Raw genomic sequence first — 18546 nt, 5'->3', positions numbered from 1 at the left:
CTCTTTATTTAAAAAAAAATTCCAAAAATATTTGGAGTGCTTGGTGAGAGAACGTAGATCTATGTTTGGACAGCTAAGGGGTTAATGGACTAATGGGGGAAGGGTATACGTACGATATTGCTGATTGCAACTTCCAAATTATGAAATCAATAATATTTCATGATTGTCCATTTGTCTTCTGGTTATTTTAAATAAAATTCTAAAAGTGGTTTCGAGTTTCACTTTAAACAAAGAGCACAGTGCTGAGGCTTAGCAGGCTGTATTTCCTAAAATATCACTTTAATGATATATTGAAATTAATTAAAAAGTTATTAAAATAAAGCAGTAAAGACAGTTGTAACCCATAAAATACCATTTTAATGCATCCACAGAACAAAGTAGTTTTTGGCAAATAACACTACTGTGACTAGCTGGGGATTGAACCTGTGATATTTGACCAGCCTTCCGGGATGCTAGGTAAATTTCTTGATTCCTTTGTCCACTACGGCTAGTGGACAAAGGCATGAAGAAATTTACCTAACATCCCAGGAGGCTGGGTAAATACACTGGTTTGATCCCCAGCTAATTGCAGTACTGTTATTTGCATAAGCTACCATATAATAATGTGTGACAGTGGTCATCTTGAGATGAGATCTTGGATAAATTGGTTTTGGAACCATACACAATTAACCCACACATAGGAGACAAACTTATGACGATATTTAGGAACCAGTTTCTCGTTATTAATGTCTGCTAGGGCGGTGGCCATCCAACTTTCATTTTTTGAAAATTACAATTTCTTAAAGTGCCAGATTTTATTTAGTTTATTATATAGCTATTCATCCATAAATTGCAGTACATTTCTCTAATGTTATTTTGCTTGCTTTTTTTTTTTCTTAAATTTTATAGTATGTTTTTGCTTTCAGTATGGGCTTGACCGTGAACGTTGTGAAGAAGAGCTGTCTCAGAAGGCAAACATCCATCATGGCGGTTATTATGGCCCATGGGGTCGTTCTAGCAGTGGATTGTCGTCACCCTCACATTCACGGGTCACCTCCCCTATTCGAACAGGAATACCATCCACACCTACCACACCTGTTATTACTACAACCACTCCAACTACTCAAATGTTGCATCACTCTACTGCAACACACCATGTATTTGGACCATTACAGTCGAGTGGATACCTAGTGTATAGTTATGGCCCTGGAATGGTAGCAGGTCCAGGGCCAGTTTACACATCACCCATCACAACTACTGTACCTACTAGCCCTGTGTTTTACCAACCACCAATCAATAGTCCAATAAGTTATGGGTGGCACCCATCTGTTTCTAATGGACTTAGGGCAGCGGGTATACAGCCACCTCCAAGACACTTACAAGGGGGCTGCAGTAGACAGGACACTCCATATTGTTCTCATGAATCTTCAAAGTCTCGTTCCAGTACGCCAGTTATGCCTAATTCAGCACCAGTTGTACCTAATTCCTTTGACCCATTCAGTGGTTATGAAACTAAAGATCCACCAGAACGTCGAAAAAGTGCGGATACCTTTTATGGAGGAAGAAGAGGACTTTCTTATAATTTACAGGAAATGGAACAACAATTTGAAAGATTAAGTAATAGTCCACATCATTCCTCAAATACTCTATTAAATAATATCATAGACTCTCCCTCATCTCCATCAGCAACAACCACAACAGTAACAACCACGACCAGCAACTGTACAAATCCGGGAAACACCAGTGGTGGCGGCAGCAGCAGCAGCAGTCGACCTCCACCAGGTCCGAGACATATTTCATCCTTATATCTCACTCCTGTTCCTCCCCATGGTGCCCATCATGCCCCTGGGCCTCCATCAAGTGATGGTACAGTTTCAGTGTGTGGTCGATCATACACTAAAGTAAACCTTCAGTTGCGACAGCCATCTACTGAACCTCAACCACCTATACAAATCCGCAGTAGCGGTTCCTCTCTTACCTATTCCACCTCTTCTCTTGACCATCGCCATGGTTCACGTTCCTCCCTCCAGATCTCTATAGGTCCCACTGGTGGCACAATCTCTGCTATGCGCACGAACCTTGACAATAAAAATTCCCAGGCCAACACAGCGTTCCACATCCAGTACAGCTCAAGTGCAAATGGTGGTTCCACTCCCACGGGAGCTGCATTCCCCACATCGGATGATGTGGTTGGGCCGGAGGGGGTACAAGGGCAATCACGGCGCCCACAAACCTGGTACATGTCTGATTCTTTGCCCACGGAATCAAGACAGCGCAAGTCTTCATTGCCAGAATGTGTGGGGCCTCCAGTGTCCTTGCACCCCCTCCACTATCCCCCAAGCACTGAGACTAGCCTGGGTTACTCTGCAGGAGAGCCTATATGGGCAGTGCCACCTGCCAGGCCTGATTCAGATCATATACAAGGTATAGCAGCATGCACTACTGTACTGCTGTGTATTCCCTGTACACCCCTCAGTGTGCTGCTTGATACCCACTCACATGGCCCCCACAACCAGTGAAATGTTTTTGGGGTGTTTTTCTGTTGCCCTAAATAAAAAGGGTTGCCTATAGATTGATTATCCTGTAATTCTAGATATATGGCTACTAACTTATTTTTTATTAATAAGGATCCATCGTTTGTGCAAAGTAGAATGATTAGCTTGCTGTTAGATGTTTATAACAAAGATATGAGCAATATTGTGTTTGGCTATGTTGGGAATTTTTATTGATTTTATATTAATATTTTACATTAATAATAATATCCAGATGTGGCTTTTTTCAATTCAGTAATATTTGTCTTTTAGTGTGTGCCCATGGCTGATCTGGATCCTGCATGACACTCATAGATCAGAGGTATTTTCCTGGACTTCATGGGATTTATGCTTACATATGATGGTTGTCTTAATTTTTTCCCCTTCAATTGTGGTATTTTTTAAGTAGACCTAAAGAATTAATTATCAAGATATTTCAAGTAAGCTGTTCAGATAAAGCTCATAATTATACAGTATTAAAAGGTTGACTTTTAACCTGGCACTGAAAATTAATATTCACATTCATATATATTCTCTTGTGATTTTAAATACGAAGAAATAAAAGTACAGTATAAAATTTTTGGTTTTAAAGCTGTTCATTTACTTACATATTACAATACTACAATAAACTGAAATAATTTCAATTCATAGTTTTGATGTTTAATACTAGTATTCTGATAATTGAATAACCAGTTGTAAATTCTTATCTGTTTTAATCCAGCAGCACTGGTGCAAGAACAGATTATACGCAAGCAAAAGTTGGAGGCAGAGTTGGCAAAGCAAATTGAAGAGAAAAGTACATTACAGACCGAGGTAGAAATGATGATACGGGAATTAAATGCTAGGGAGCAACAACGTAAACTTAACGCCGACACTAATACTCTGGTGAGAATTTGGCAGTTATCACATGACTTATATTAGACAGTGGCTCTTGAGCTTACGTATGATATATGACTTAAGTATTGTAGATTCAATTCAGTGGTTGTCAATACTAAAAGTAACTTTTGACGCAAGTGACAATTAAATATATACTGTGATCATTTGTGATTTTGTATACGGGTGCTCCTTGACTTATGATGTGGTTACGTTCCAATGAACCCATCATAAGTTGAAATACTGCTAGTCAAATGTGTAGTATGAATATGATATGTAAAATAAATAACTACTGTTACTGAGTAAGTAAATAAACAAATAATTACTAACTGAATATCATTATTGAAAAGTAAATAAATGAATACAAGTTATGGACTTGCTGCCTTCATGCTCAGTAATTATGCCAAGTCTCATCTCCAAAGTATTCCTTTTGCACCATTGTAAAGTTGAAATATCTTAAGTCGAAGAACACTTGTGCAGTAAATTTAGTGTGTTCTGAACAATTAAACCTATATACAATATTTATATTTCACATACAATATTTATATTTCACATACATATTTTCCTCCCAGAGAATTGAAGAAGTACAACGGGAAAATCAGCGATTACAATCTGAGTGCTATGAAATGGAAAATAAAATTTTACGCCTTGGTAAGCTGATGCTTCTTTTCTCCTGTTACTGTGTGTCTGTGTGTAAAATGTTAAGTTTGTCTAGCAGTTATGTATATACAGTAGGGCCCTGCTTTACTGCATTCCGCTAATACGGACATTTCAAATTATTACCAAAACTCTCTATACAGCTTCCCCCACCTGACTTTCTAATACAGTCACCACGAGCCACCTGGTTTGTTTACATTCTCACTGAGCACGACTCTCCATTATGTCTGGAAAATTTCCAAAATTTCACGTGTTTTAACTTTAAAACTGTCCAAACGTAGATCTATGTCCACGTGCGGGGGGCTCCGAATGTAGTTCTATGATTTTATTTACATGCTTTCAAATGGGGAAAATCAAGGTCAGAGTGCTACGCACGTGAACGTAGATCTACATTTGGACAGTTTAAGGGTTAAAGTCATTTCATATTTTATATATACAGCCTCTCCTCACTTAACCCTTAAACTGTCGAAGCAGATCTATGTTCACATGCGTAGTGCTCCAAAAGTGGATCTACATTTTTTTTACATATTTCCAAATATAACAAAAAAAAAAAAAAGTAGATCAAAGTTTTTTACACGTTTTCAAATGAAAAAAAAAAAAAAGAAGATCTACTTTTTTTACATACTTTCAAATGTTGAAAAAACGTAGATCTACTTTTGGACAGTTTAAGGATTAATGACGGAGTTCTGTTCCTAAGACCATGTCGGTAAACAAATTTGTCGCTAAGTGAGGAGCATACTATAATGTTAGTGGGTTTGTGTCATCCTTATTTGATATTGTTTTAATGTCACCTTTGCACCATTTATAACATTTCTGGTATATTTTTAAATGTTTATACAGCAGTGTACTGTTAATTGTAATAAACAGAATAGAGGAAATCAGCATGTAAGTGAGTCTGTCTCCCTGTGTCTCTTGGAGAATGAGCATATACTTGGCACATTCATCCAAACAGTTTCTTAAAATCCATTGGTTTTTGTGCTTGTTTATTAACCCTTTGATTATTTACGTCGTATATATACGTCTTACGCGCCACTGTTTCTGACATATTTATACGCGTAAATTTTAGCGGCTTCAAATCAAGCAGGAGAAAGCTGGTAGGCCCATATGTAAGAGAATGGGTCTGTGTGGTCAGTGTGCACCACATAAAAAAATCCTGCAGCATGCAGTGCATAATGAGAAAAAAAAACTGACCGTTTTTTTGGGATTAAAATGCTGACTTTGAGGTGTATTTTCGTATAGTATTTATTGTTGTATTCTCGTTTTCATGGTCTCAGGTGATAAAATGGATAACATATTACAGAAATAGAGATGATTTTCATTACTTTCACGATGAAAACAACCTTCAAATTGAGTTCAAAGTAGCGGAAATGTTCAATTTTTTACCAATGTTCAGGAGTAAGCAAATTACACCACACATCCAATACATGTCAACTGGGGAGTCTGATATTCTTTCACAAGTGCACTGATATTATTTATACCATTTTTACAATAATGCATTAGTCTGCATAACAGTAAATTTTGTATTTTATTGTATGAATAAAAAATCAAAATAGAAAGCAATAGTAATATAAGAGGGGCCTAGAGATGTGGCTAATGAACAGAGGCTATGTTATTTTAGTGCCAAGAATGTCTACATTGTTTATTCTGGACCCTATTTTGAAATTGACATCTATTTTAATTTGCGTGAAATTGGCCAAATTGCCAATTTGTGTCCACTTTATTGGGTAGTTCAAATCGGTAAATGGGCGGTTTCTTGTACTCAACTGATAGAAAAAATGGAGTTCTAAAGAAATAGCTATGAGATTGGTCAACTGGGACAATGGAATTGGCCAAAAACAGGGCTCAAAGTCGGCGAAATTGCTGATGTGTATGTGTCGCCGAGACCGCTAACTTTGCGGGAGTGCAATTCCATGAGTTTTCAACCAAATTTCATACTTTTGGTGTTATTACCATCGGGAAAAGATTCTCTATCATTTCATAAGAAAAAAATAATTTTTTTTTTCCAAAACTTCTGTGACAGAATGACAGTTTCAGAAAGGGGCTTGCAACAGTCAAAGGGTTAAGTGCATGTGTTCCAGCTTGCCAGGATGTATAGTGAAAAGAAATCAACAATCATTTCTATCCTGGCAAAGAAAGAACAAATCAAGGAAGCTGATGTGGTGAAAGGGGTAAATGTGTTAATGAAAAAGAGATCACAAACAATGGAAGATGGGAAAGAGGCAGGGAGTGTAGCATGGAGGGAGGGAGTGTAGCATGGAGGGAGGGAGTGTAGCATGGAGGGAGGGAGTGTAGCATGGAGGGAGGGAGTGTAGCATGGAGGGAGGGAGTGTAGCATGGAGGGAGGGAGTGTAGCATGGAGGGAGGGAGTGTAGCATGGAGGGAGGGAGTGTAGCATGGAGGGAGGGAGTGTAGCATGGACGGAGGGAGTGTAGCAGGGAAACGGGGAGTGTGGAAAGGAGGCAGGGAGTGTAGCAGGCAGGCAGGGAGGGAAGTAACCCCAGAGAGGACTTTGATACCTGAAGTCCTTATGGAGGGGAATTCCCCTACCAAACAATAATCAGTCCTCCCTCTCTCCTCCTCCCTATCTTCCATAAGCCAACATGAATCTTCAATAAAGGTATGTAATAGTGATTTAAATGTTCATTTATTTATTTATTTTATTTAGTTCTCATTGTTTTGTGTATGTAAAACTATAATTAATCTTTAAAAAATGTATTTTTTGTTAATATTTTTGAGTGTCTGGAACGGATTAATTGTATTTTCATTAATTCTTATGGAATGGATTATGGCCGATATTCGGCGTTCCACTGTACTTTGTGTACCTGTACCTAAATAAACTTACTGTGCTGGCGTGCAGGTACACGTTAAAATCACTAAGTGTCTTATTAGTCTTGAAGATGCTATATTAATGATGATAACACAATAATCACTCTGAGGTGCGTTAACCCTTTCAGAGTCCAGAGGCCAAATCTCAAAAGTGACAGCCAGGGTCCAAGAATATTAAAAAAAAAAAAAAAAATCTTACAGAATTATGATATTCTTATATATGTAATAAAACAAAAAAAAAATTCATTCTGTACTTACTGAGATATAGAGGTGTGAAGTTGACCCTCAATGACAGGGTGGCAGCAACATCGGCAACTTTCGTAAAGCTGCATTTTTTATTTTACTAATTTTTTTTTCCAGTAACTTTTGTGGCCTGAGAGATCAATATAATGTATATATGTAAACTCACTATAGGTAGTAGGTTGGTAGACAGCAACCGCCCAGGGAGGTACTACTGTCCTGCCAAGTGAGTGTAAAACGAAAACCTGTAATTGTTTTACATGATGGTAGGATTGCTGGTGTCCTTTTTTCTGTTTCATAAACATGCAAGATTTCAGGTATGTCTTGCTACTTCTACTTACACTTAGATCACACTGCACATACATGTACAAGTATATATTTACACACCCCTCTGGGTTTTCTTCTATTTTCTTTCTAGTTCTTGTTTATTTCATCTTACCTCCATGGGGAAGTGGAACAGAATTCTTCCTCTGTAAGCCATGCGTGTTGTAAGAGGCGACTAAAATGCCGGGAACAAGGGGCTAGTAACCCCTTCTCCTGTATATATTACTAAATGTAAATGGAGAAACTTTCATTTTTCCTTTTGGGCCACCCCGCCTCGGTGGGATACGGCCAGTGTGTTGACAGAAAGAAAGATGTACACTCATTGTATTCAACACAAAAACTGCACTAATATTTTCATCATGATATTGTTTACCAAACTTGTTTTACAACAAAAACATGCAAAATTGTTGTACATAAGAACATAAGAAAGGAGGAACACTGCAGCAGGCCTTTTGGCCCATTCTAGGCAGGCTCTTCACAATCCATCCCACTAATAAAACATTTGTAAAGTAAAAGGACACAAGTGCAACTAATGTGACATTTTATTGTGGCAACGTTTCACTCTCCAGGAGCTTTGTTAAGCATCTCATCTCCTTGAACCAGTTCTATTAGCAGATGACACTACTTATATTATCTCCAGCTAAAATCTGACAAGGCTTAGTGACACTTAACGATGAGCTACTAAAAATATCTACATGGATGACGACCAACAAACTTACTCTCAATATAGACAAAACCTACATGCTATCTGGAAACATAGCTTTAAATATCCAACTTAACATACTGATCAATGATTCCCCCATTATAAGACACACAGAGGACAAATTTTTAGGTTTTTACCTTGACTACAACCTTAAATTTTATACCCACATTCAGCGTATAGCCAAGAAAGTCACCAAAACAGTAGGCATCCTTTCCTAGATACAATACAGTGGACCCCCGGTTAACGATATTTTTTCATTCCAGAAGTATGTTCAGGTGCCAGTACTGACCGAATTTGTTCCCATAAGGAATATTGAGAAGTAGATTAGTCCATTTCAGACCCCCAAACATACACGTACAAACGCACTTACATAAATACACTTACATAATTGGTCGCATTGGGAGGTGATCGTTATGCGGGGGTCCACTGTACTATGTACCCCAAATGGCACTGCTAACACTATACCACCCTCTCATCTACCCTTACCTCACCTATGGTATTTGCACTTGAGGATCTACTACAACAAATCACCTTAACCCTTTTAGGGTCCAGACCCCCAATCCGAAACCTGTCCACAGGGTTCAAAAATTTTCCAAAAAAAATAATTTATTTTATTTACTGCTCACAGTTCATCTGAGTGAGTTGAGCTCATGATGTAGTACTACGACACTGACCCTGGCTTCATAGCTGTAGAACTACAGCACAGTCCCTCAAGGGGTTAATATACAAAATATGCACTCATATTATTGTGCCTATTATATACAGTAGTGCCCCACTTATACGGCAGGTTAGGTTCCAGGCTACCGCCGTAAAGTGGAACACCCCTTTTTTCCACTTATAAATGCATATAAATACAGTGGACCCCCGGCTTACGATATTATTTCATTCCAAAAGTATGTTCAGGTGCCATTACTGAACGAATTTGGTCCCATAAGGAATATTGTGAATTAGATTAGTCCATTTCAGACCCCCAAACATACACGTACAAACGCACTTAGATAATTGGTCGCATTGGGAGCTGATCGTAAAGTGGGGGTCCACTGTACTAGATAACAAATTTACACTAACATATATTAAGTTAGCAACAGAACTAGGAAATTAAAAACAATAAAAAAGTAAAATACACATATAGTACACTCATTACTTACCTTAAAATATTTGTAGCCTTAATCTGTGGTGAGACAAGTAGTATTTATTGTAAGAAATCAAGTGTGGTATGTATGGTAGTCAGCTGGGCTACCATACTCATCCACACATAATGTTCTATTACATTTAAGCATCCCAGAGCGATAAAATGCTTATACAGTTCACTCATTACTTACCTTAAAATATTTGTAGTCTTAATGTAGGGTCAGATGTGAGTAAACGAGATAAAACTAATAAATGAGAGAGAGAGAGAGAGAGAGAGAGAGAATGAGTACATGAGAGAGGACAGGCACAGAGTTATGTAAACAAACCAGGCGAACGCAAGTTTTGTAAACAAACCAGGTGTACATGTCTGGTTTGTATACAAGTTACATTGTGTACAGGTTATCTCTACATTGATAAGGTAGAAGAAATAAAGAAGAACACTCCCATTCTCATGTAACACCATTTTTAGAAGAAATGATGCTCTGAGTGAAGGCAATGGAAATAAGTCAGTCTGTCTGACTTTTTTGGGTTATCCTAGGTACTTTACACATATGCTGTTATGTATGATAATTTATGTCACTGTATTTGTGTATACCTGAATAAACTTACTTTCTTACATATGAAAGGAATAATTTTCTACAGTTACCCCCAGTAACACATTTTCTCTGATGTTGGCCTAGAGAAAATGTCATTCTTGCCGTCACTCGTAGAAGTCTGGCTACCACATCTTGTATTTATGTTTATTTATTCTACTGTGGGGTGTATTTATCATCTTTAAATGTTATGTATCGTGTTCATTATATAATTTTGAAAAAATATTATAGATGGATTAATGAAAATGTGTATATTAACGTAATATACGACATTTAATGAGATTCGGTGATTATTATTATTAATACTAATATGGCGTCACTCGTAGAAGTCTGACTCCCACATCTTGTATTTATGTTTATTTATTCTACTGTGGAGTGTATGTATCATCTTTATATGTTATGTATCATGTTTATTATATAATTCTGAAAAAAATATTATACAATATTTAGTGAGACTAGGTGATTATTATTATTATTATTATTATTATTATTATTATTATTCTTTCTTTCAACACACCGGCCGTATCCCACCTAGGCGGGGTGGCCCAAAAGGAAAAACAAAAGTTTCTCCTTTCACATTTAGTAATATATACAGGAGAAGGGGTTACTAGCCCCTTGCTCCTGGCATTTTAGTCGCCTCTTACAACACGCATAGCTTACGGAGGAAGAATTCAGTTCCACTTCCCCATGGAGATAAGAGGAAATAAACAAGAACAAGAACTAGTAAGAAAATAGAAGAAAACCCAGAGGGGTGTGTATATATATGCTTGTACATGTATGTGTAGTGTGACCTAAGTGTAAACAGAAGTAGCAAGACGTACCTGAAACCTTGCATGTTTATGAGACAGAAAAAACACCAGCAATCCTACCATCATGTAAAACAATTACAGGCTTTCATTTTACATTCACTTGGCAGGAAGGTAGTACCTCCCTGGGTGGCTGCTGTCTACCAACCTACTACCTAGATTATTATTATTATTATTATTATTATTATTATTATTATTATTATTATTATTATTATTATCATTACTAATATGGTGTCTCAAGACATAAGACGCTCTCACTGATTTTAATATGTACCTGCACGCCAGCACAGTGTGTAAGTTTATTTAGGTACAGGTATACATAAATATAATAATCAGAGTATATATATAAAATATGAAATAACTTTTAACCCTTTGACTGTCGTGGCCGTATATATACGTCTTACGAGGTACCGTGTTTGATGTATATATACTCATAAATTCTAGCGGCTTCAAGTCAAGCAGGAGAAAGCTGGTAGGCCGACATGTGAGAGAATGGGTCTGTGTGGTCAGTGTGCACCATATAAAAAAATCCTGGAGCACGCAGTGCATAATGAGAAAAAAAAAACTCCGACCGTTTTTTTTAATTAAAATGCCGAATTTGTGGTCTATTTTCATATAGTATTTATGGTTGTATTCTCGTTTTCTTGGTCTCATTTGATAGAATGGAAAATATATTATAGAAATAGAGGTGATTTTGATTAATTTTACTATAAAAAGAATCTGGAAATGGAGTACAAAGTACGGGAAATGTTTGATTTTTGCCGATGTTCAAAAGTAAACAAATGATGTCATAATCCAATAAATGTCCAAATATCCATTCTAATATGCAGTCATGAATGGGTTGATGTACTTTTTACAATTATTACAGTATTGCAGTAGTCTGCATAACAGTAAATCTATTTTTTGTTTGAATAAAATTTCAAAATAGAAAGCAAGAGTAATATCAGAGGGGCCTGGAGATGTGACTGATGAACAAAGAAAATGTTATTTTAGAGCCAGGAATGTCTGCATTGTTCATTCTGGTTCTTACTTTGAAATTGTCATATTTTTTAATTTTCGTGAAATTGGCCAAATTGCAAATTTCTGACCATGTTATTGGGTAGTTGAAATCAGTAAATGGGCAGTTTCTTGTACTCAATCGATAGAAAAAATGGAGTTCTGAAGAAATATCTATGAGTTTGGTTGACTGGAGTAATGGAATTAGCCGAAAATAGGGCTCAAAGTGGGCGAAATCGCCGATTTGTAAATATCGCCGAGGTCGCTAACTTCGCGAGAGCGTAATTCCATCAGTTTTCCATCAAATTTCAGTTTTTTTTGGTGTCTTTACAATCAGGAAAAGATTATCTTATTTCATAAGAAAAAATAATTTTTTTTTTTTTTTAAATTTTGCGACACCAGGAGACATCTCAGGATTGGGGGTTGCGACAGTCAAGGGGTTAAAAACACTTGAAATTTTGGAGTTTCCAGACATAATGGAGAGACTTGGTGCTTACGTATCTCTCAGAAAATGTAAACAAACCAGGTGGGGCACGGTGACTGTATTAGAATGTCAGGTGGGGGGAGCCGTATAGAGAGTTTTGGTCATAATTTGAAATGACCGTATTAGAGGAACGCCATAAAGCAGGGCCCTACTGTATATAAAACATTAAACTCCAATATAAATACTCCCCCCAAACTGCTCCTTGATAGTTACAAAAGAACACACATACAAAACTCAAGGCATAAGACTCTCTGCGACATTCCCTGTGTCCACTTCACCTTATGCAAAAATGCAATGCAGATAAAGGGCCCCAAGATCGAGAGTTCACTGCCCAAACTAGCCAAAGGTCCCCTATCAGCCAATCAATTTACAGCTATAATTAAAAATCGCCTAATCTCCTAAACATAACTACACGAACACTGCTATACCAGACATAAACAACTCGTCCAACTACTTCCCGTTTCTTCACCATCTCTTAAAATCTTCCCATAGCCTGAAATCATAGAGCCAGTTTGAAACTACTGTACTTATAAATTCCAATTAACTTAAGATCACTAAACCAGTTTAAAGTATTAATACACACTCAAAATTGTGCTACTGGTAATATTTTGCTACCCCTCTTTGTATAATAATGCTTAATAAAAATGTTACCACTCAGTAACCTATGTCTAATATTAAGTAGTCTATAAGCACTAGGATAAGTCTACCTGAAATCCACATGCATGCTAGTGACTTTGTTTGTGCTTAATATATTATTACTTGTAAACTACACAAAGAAATAAAGTCTTTTACTGTTCATTAACCTTTTCACTGTCACGACCGCTGCTCACAAACTTGCTCTCAGTGTTGAAGAATTTAAAAAAAAAAAATTTTTTTTTTGTCTTATGAAATGATAAGAATCTTTTCCCGATGATAATGAAACCAAAAGTATGAAATTTGATGGAAAACTTATGGAATTACGTTCTCGAGAAGTTAGTGGTCTCAGCGATATTTACACATCGGTGATTTCGCCCTCTTTGAGCCCTATTTTCAGCCAATTCCATTGTTTAATTCACCCAAACTCATAGCTTTTTTGCTAAAACTCCTTTTGTTCTATCAAATGAGTACAAGAAACCACCCATTTACCTATTTCAATTACCCAATAAAGTGATCAGAAATTGGTAATTTGGCCACTTTCATACAAAAGGAAGGCCAATTTCAAAATAGGGTCCAGAATTAACAATGCAAACATTCCTAGCAATAAAATAACATTTTCTCTGTCATTAGTCACATCTCCAGACCCCTTTTATATTATGCTTGCTTTACATTTTGAATTTTTAATCACACAAAAAATAGAATATCTACTGTTATGCAGACTACTTCATCATTATAAAAATGGTATAAATAATATACAGGTACTATCCGACTTACGACCAAGCTTGGTTCCGACCAACCGGTCGTAAGTCAAAATGGACGTAAGTCGAACCTTTGAAAATTGCTGACATACTGGGTAGGGCATAATGTCAAACCTTTCCTATATAAACTACCTACATAGTACTGTAATGTAATGTACAATCATTATTTCATTGTTTTTACCATTATTTACTTCGATTTTTATATTTTAATTATGTACTGTATATAATGTATACACAGTAGTGAATTGTATTGTAAATTTTACATCGCATACAGTATCATATGTTATTGTTATCTTTATGTATTGTTGACACAGTGGAATGGGAGAATACCACTGGTAGTGTCATTCTGCCGGAATGTAGTATAACCTATACCCTAAGTAAAGAGAAACAACTCTGGAACGTGTAATACGTATCTGGCTGGCTGGCTGGCTGGCCGGGTGGGTGAGTGGTTGACTGACTGGCTGACTGAATGTGGCTGTCACTCTCTGTATCTCTCTCTCTCTCTCTCTCTCTCTCTCTGTCTCTGTCTCTGTCTCTGTCTCTGTCTCTGTATCTCTGTATCTCTCTCTCTCTCTCTCTCTCTCTCTCTCTCTCTCACAGGTACACGAAAGTGAAGTTATCATACATAGTATAAATTACCTAGGATAACCCAAAAATCCAGACAAAGTGCTATACAGTGGATCTATGCTCCAGTGCCCTAAATTAATAATAATATTAATAATAATAAGAATTATTATTACAATAATACATATGTACTAATATTAATAATAATAATAATAATATTATTAAACTATAATATAATAATCGTGTCCACTCATTACTTACCTTAAAATATCTGTAGTTTTAATGTAGAGTGAGAGGTGAGTAAACAAAATTAGATGAATAAACGAGAGAGAGAATGAGTGTAGAATGTTCACGAGTTATGTAAACAAACGTTGTTGTTGTTACCAGCCCGGACACGAATGGTTTTTATTCACTTTGTCAAGTCGACAAGAAAAACATCTCATATTTGTTAATTTATATGTTTATATGTTATGTAGCATGTTTATTATATAATCTTGAAAAAAAAAAATCATAGATGGATTAAGCAAAATGTCTACATTAACGTTTTATACACATTTAATGCGCCTCAGTGATTATTATTGTGTTATTATCATTACTAATATGGCATCTTCAAGACCAGTTACACTCTTAACAGATAAACAGGCAGACACACACAGGTAGACAGAAAGACAGACACACAGGTAGGCAGAAAGACAGACACACAGGTAGACAAAGACAGTAAGTTGGTAGACAGCAACTGCCCAGGGAGGTACTACCGTCCTGCTAAGTGTGTGTAAAACAGAAACCTGTAATTGTTTTACATGATGGTAGGATTGCTGGTGTCTTTTTTCTGTCTCATGAATATGCAAGATTTCAGGCTAATTCCAGTGTACTAGTCGACAAAAATCATAACTATTTCGCTAGAACTCCATTTTTTCTATTGAATGAGTACAAGAAACCACCCATTTACCGATTTCAATTATCCAATAAAGTGGTCAGAATTTAGCAGTTTTGCCAATTTCTCACAAATTTCAAAAGATGCCAATTTCTCACAAATTTCAAAAGATGCCAATTTCCGAATAGGGTGCAGAATAAACAAGAAAGACATTCCTGGCACTAAAATAACAAGTTCTCTGTTCGTTAGTCGCATCCCCATGCCCCTCTTGTATTTCTTTGGTTTTCCACTTTGAATTTTTATTCTTACAAAAAAAATAAGATTTACTGTTATGCAGACTACTGCATTAGTGTAGAAATGGTATAAATAATATCAGCGCACTTGTGAAAGAATATTAGACTCACCAGTTGACGTGTATTGGAAGCTTGTCATGATTTGTTTACTTTTGAACTTTGGTAAAAATCAAACATTTCTGCTATTTTGAGCTCAATTTCAAGGTACTTTTCATTGTAAAACCAGTCAAAATCATCTCAATTTCTGTAATATGTCTTCCATTCTATCAAATGAGACTAGGAAAACTAGAATACGACAATAAATACTATACGAAAATACAGTGCAAAGTCGCTGTTTTAATCCAAAAACACGGTGAAAGTTTTTTTTTCTCATTACTCACTGTGTGCTGCAGGATTTTTTTATACTGCGCACACTGACCACATAGACCCATTCTTTCATATGTAGGCCTACCAGGTTTCTCTCACGAGATTTGAGGGCGCTAGAATTTAGGCGTACTAGTACATCAAAAACCCTGGAGCGTAAGCCGTACTAGTACGGCCCAAGTCCTGAAAGGGTTAAGACTACAAATATTTTGAGGTAAGTAATGAGTGTACTGTGTGTGTATTTTACTTTTTATTGTTTTTAATGCCTAGTTCTATTCCTAACTTAATTTATGTTAGTGTAAGCTTATTATCTGGCATTTGTGTGTATTTATAAGTGGAAAAAATGGCGTTCTGCTTTCAGGCGGTAGCCTGGAACCTAACCTGCCATATAAGTGGGGCCTTACTGTATTCAAAATAAATCTAAATAACTCAGATAATTAAGGTACTCTGAAACATAGCTACTGTAGACCAGATAATGTGGGGGTCAGAGGGGGTCCTTGCCAGATTAAGCATGTAGTGTGTGTTAACCCTTAAACTGTCCAAACGTTTGCACATGTAGCACTCCAAACGTAGATTACGTTTTATTTTTCATTCCTTCAAATTTGACGCAATAGGTTTGAGTCTCCTAGACATGAAAGGATGTGTCTGCACACTCAGTGTGCGCAGTAATAAAAAAAATCAGTAACCACTTAGTACCTTGTGGGAGCACCAGTTCAATTAAGCACCAGCTAGAGCAAATAGCATGGCAAACACCAGGGATTCACTGATGCCATGTCACATTAACACTCCCCTTTTAAGAGGAAAGTAAAAATAGGTTAGATAAATACATGAGGGAGTGTGGGTGGGTGTGAGTTGAACCCGACTAACTTATGCTACTAGGTCTGGTGTCGTGCTCTTTCCTTCAGTGGATGTGACCTGACTAAGTTGTCCCATTGGGGTTGCGTAATGTGGATTGGGTAATAACACTAATTTAAGTGGTAATATATGGGTAGCACCAGGCCTGACCTGCATCCCCGCTCCCTATCCTTAGACTGACTCACGAGATGGTTCCTGGGGTGAGCGGGTTCAAAACATGCTAGGGTCAGCTGTAACAGTGAATAACAAGTGATTCACACAGACGGTTGGTAGTGAATTACTACTACTGACACTGGTAACTGGTGACTGGTACTGGTACTACTGAGAGCTCAGCGACGCTAATGTATGTCATCCCGACATACAGCTAATACAAACTAGAGATGGCAGGTGTACGGCTTGGGCTGATTCTATACAATGTCAAAGTACACAACAATTGAACATTATAACATACATAAGGAGAATATCAGAATGGGAGCTAACGTAACTTACTGTAATGCATTACAAGGTATGATATAGCACAACTTGTAGAATGAGACTCAACATTGGGATTACACAATAGAAATGATAAAAAAAATTTGATCGATTGATATGTATTCATGTGATCTACTGATTCTGAAGAAGGATATGTACAGAGAAAGAAGTGTTTAACAGAAAGGGCAGACTTGGTGCACTCAAATCTAGACTGTTAAATCTCAGAATTCGGAGAGAACGTGACCACACAAAAAAAATTCTTGAATATTAATAAGTTGATACTGTAATTATTCATCTATACAGGTTATTTACATTTAACCCCAACTCTGCTAGGGTGAGATTGACATATGCAGAATGGGTGTCATCTCTGGGAGGATCAAACTCTGTTGCACTGGCTAACTCATGCCATGTTTGAGGCAGCTCTGAATTGGTAGTTACAAATGATACTTGCAGATTTCTCAATACCTTTCTTGTACGTAGGGAATAACGACATTCAAGTTGATCGTCTGACTGAGTATTAGAGGTAGAGGGTACAGAGTCAGGAGGATTGTCAGAGACTTACATTAGTCTGGGTTGGAACATCATTATCGTCACATACTAACTTCATATGATCTAAATGCGATTCTTTATACTGACCAGTACTAATTTCTCTAACCTTATACAGTGGACCCTCGGTTATCAGCCATAATCTGTTCCAGAAGGTTGGCCGACAACCGAAATGGCCGATAAATGAATTAATATTTCCCATAAGAATTAATGGAAATACAATTAATCAGTTCCAAACAAAAATATTCACAAAAAAATAATTTTTTTAACAATTATGTAAGTATTACATACCTTTATTGAAGGCTAATGCTGGCTTCTGGAAGATAGGGAGGAGGAAAGAGGGAGGAGTTAGTGTTTGGAAGGGGAATTCCCCTCCATGAAGACTTTAGGTAGCAAAGCCTTTTCTGGGGTTACTTCCTTTCTCTGTCTTTTATTGCCACTAGGACCAGCTTGAGAGTCACAAAATAAATGTCCAGAGTGCTCTGTTTCTGGTGTCTCTTTAAGATTTCCCTGAAGTGAGACAGGGTTTTGTCACTAAACATGTTGCAGTTATGGCTTGTTTCAGCTTTGTCAGGGTGGTGTTTCTCTACAAAAGCTTGCACTCTAGTCCACATTGCACACACCTCTTTAATCTCTGAAGAAGGCACCTCCTTCACTCCCTCTTCCTCCTCCTCTGAAGCAAGTTCCTCAGCTGCAGTCTGTTGCTGTTCAAGTTGAAGCTCTTGCAGCTCTTCAGTGGTTAGCTCTTCCCTGTGGTTCTCCACCAACTCTTCCACATCCTTGCCACTCACCTCCAACCCCAGGGACTTCCCCAGTACCACAATAGAGTCCACAGGGTCAGGGTTAGCCTCAAACCCTTCAAAATCCCTCTCCTGGACATGATCTGGCCACAGTTTTCTCCAAGCAGAGTTCAAAGTCCTGGAAGTCACTCCCTCCCAAGCCTTACCTATAAGGCTTATGCAGTGGAGGATAGTGAAGTGATTCCTCCAGAACTGTCTTAGGGTCAACTGAGTGTCTGAGGTCACTTCAAAACACTTTTGAAA

General features: G+C 37.3%; 1 protein-coding gene across 10 annotated transcripts in view; it reads left to right on the top strand.

The window, feature by feature from the left end:
- Positions 1 to 18546, top strand: part of LOC128685725 (mitogen-activated protein kinase kinase kinase 7-interacting protein 3 homolog) — a 639350-nt gene that overhangs the window by 494114 nt on the left and 126690 nt on the right. For 8 of the 10 annotated variants that reach the window (XM_070088023.1, XM_070088020.1, XM_070088024.1 and 5 more), the window contains 3 exons: positions 906 to 1761; positions 3232 to 3395; positions 3956 to 4034. In XM_070088023.1, the coding sequence (XP_069944124.1) occupies positions 906 to 1761; positions 3232 to 3395; positions 3956 to 4034 (1099 nt within the window). The remainder of the gene's footprint in view (positions 1 to 905; positions 1762 to 3231; positions 3396 to 3955; positions 4035 to 18546) is intronic. The other 2 variants (XM_070088028.1, XM_070088029.1) reach the window with 1 other exon arrangement.

The sequence above is a fragment of the Cherax quadricarinatus genome, chromosome 23 (assembly GCF_038502225.1).
Source record: "Cherax quadricarinatus isolate ZL_2023a chromosome 23, ASM3850222v1, whole genome shotgun sequence".
Taxonomy (NCBI): Eukaryota; Metazoa; Arthropoda; class Malacostraca; order Decapoda; family Parastacidae; genus Cherax; species Cherax quadricarinatus.
The sequence above is the reverse complement of the archived record's forward strand: the minus strand, read 5'-3'. Positions and strand labels throughout refer to the sequence as shown.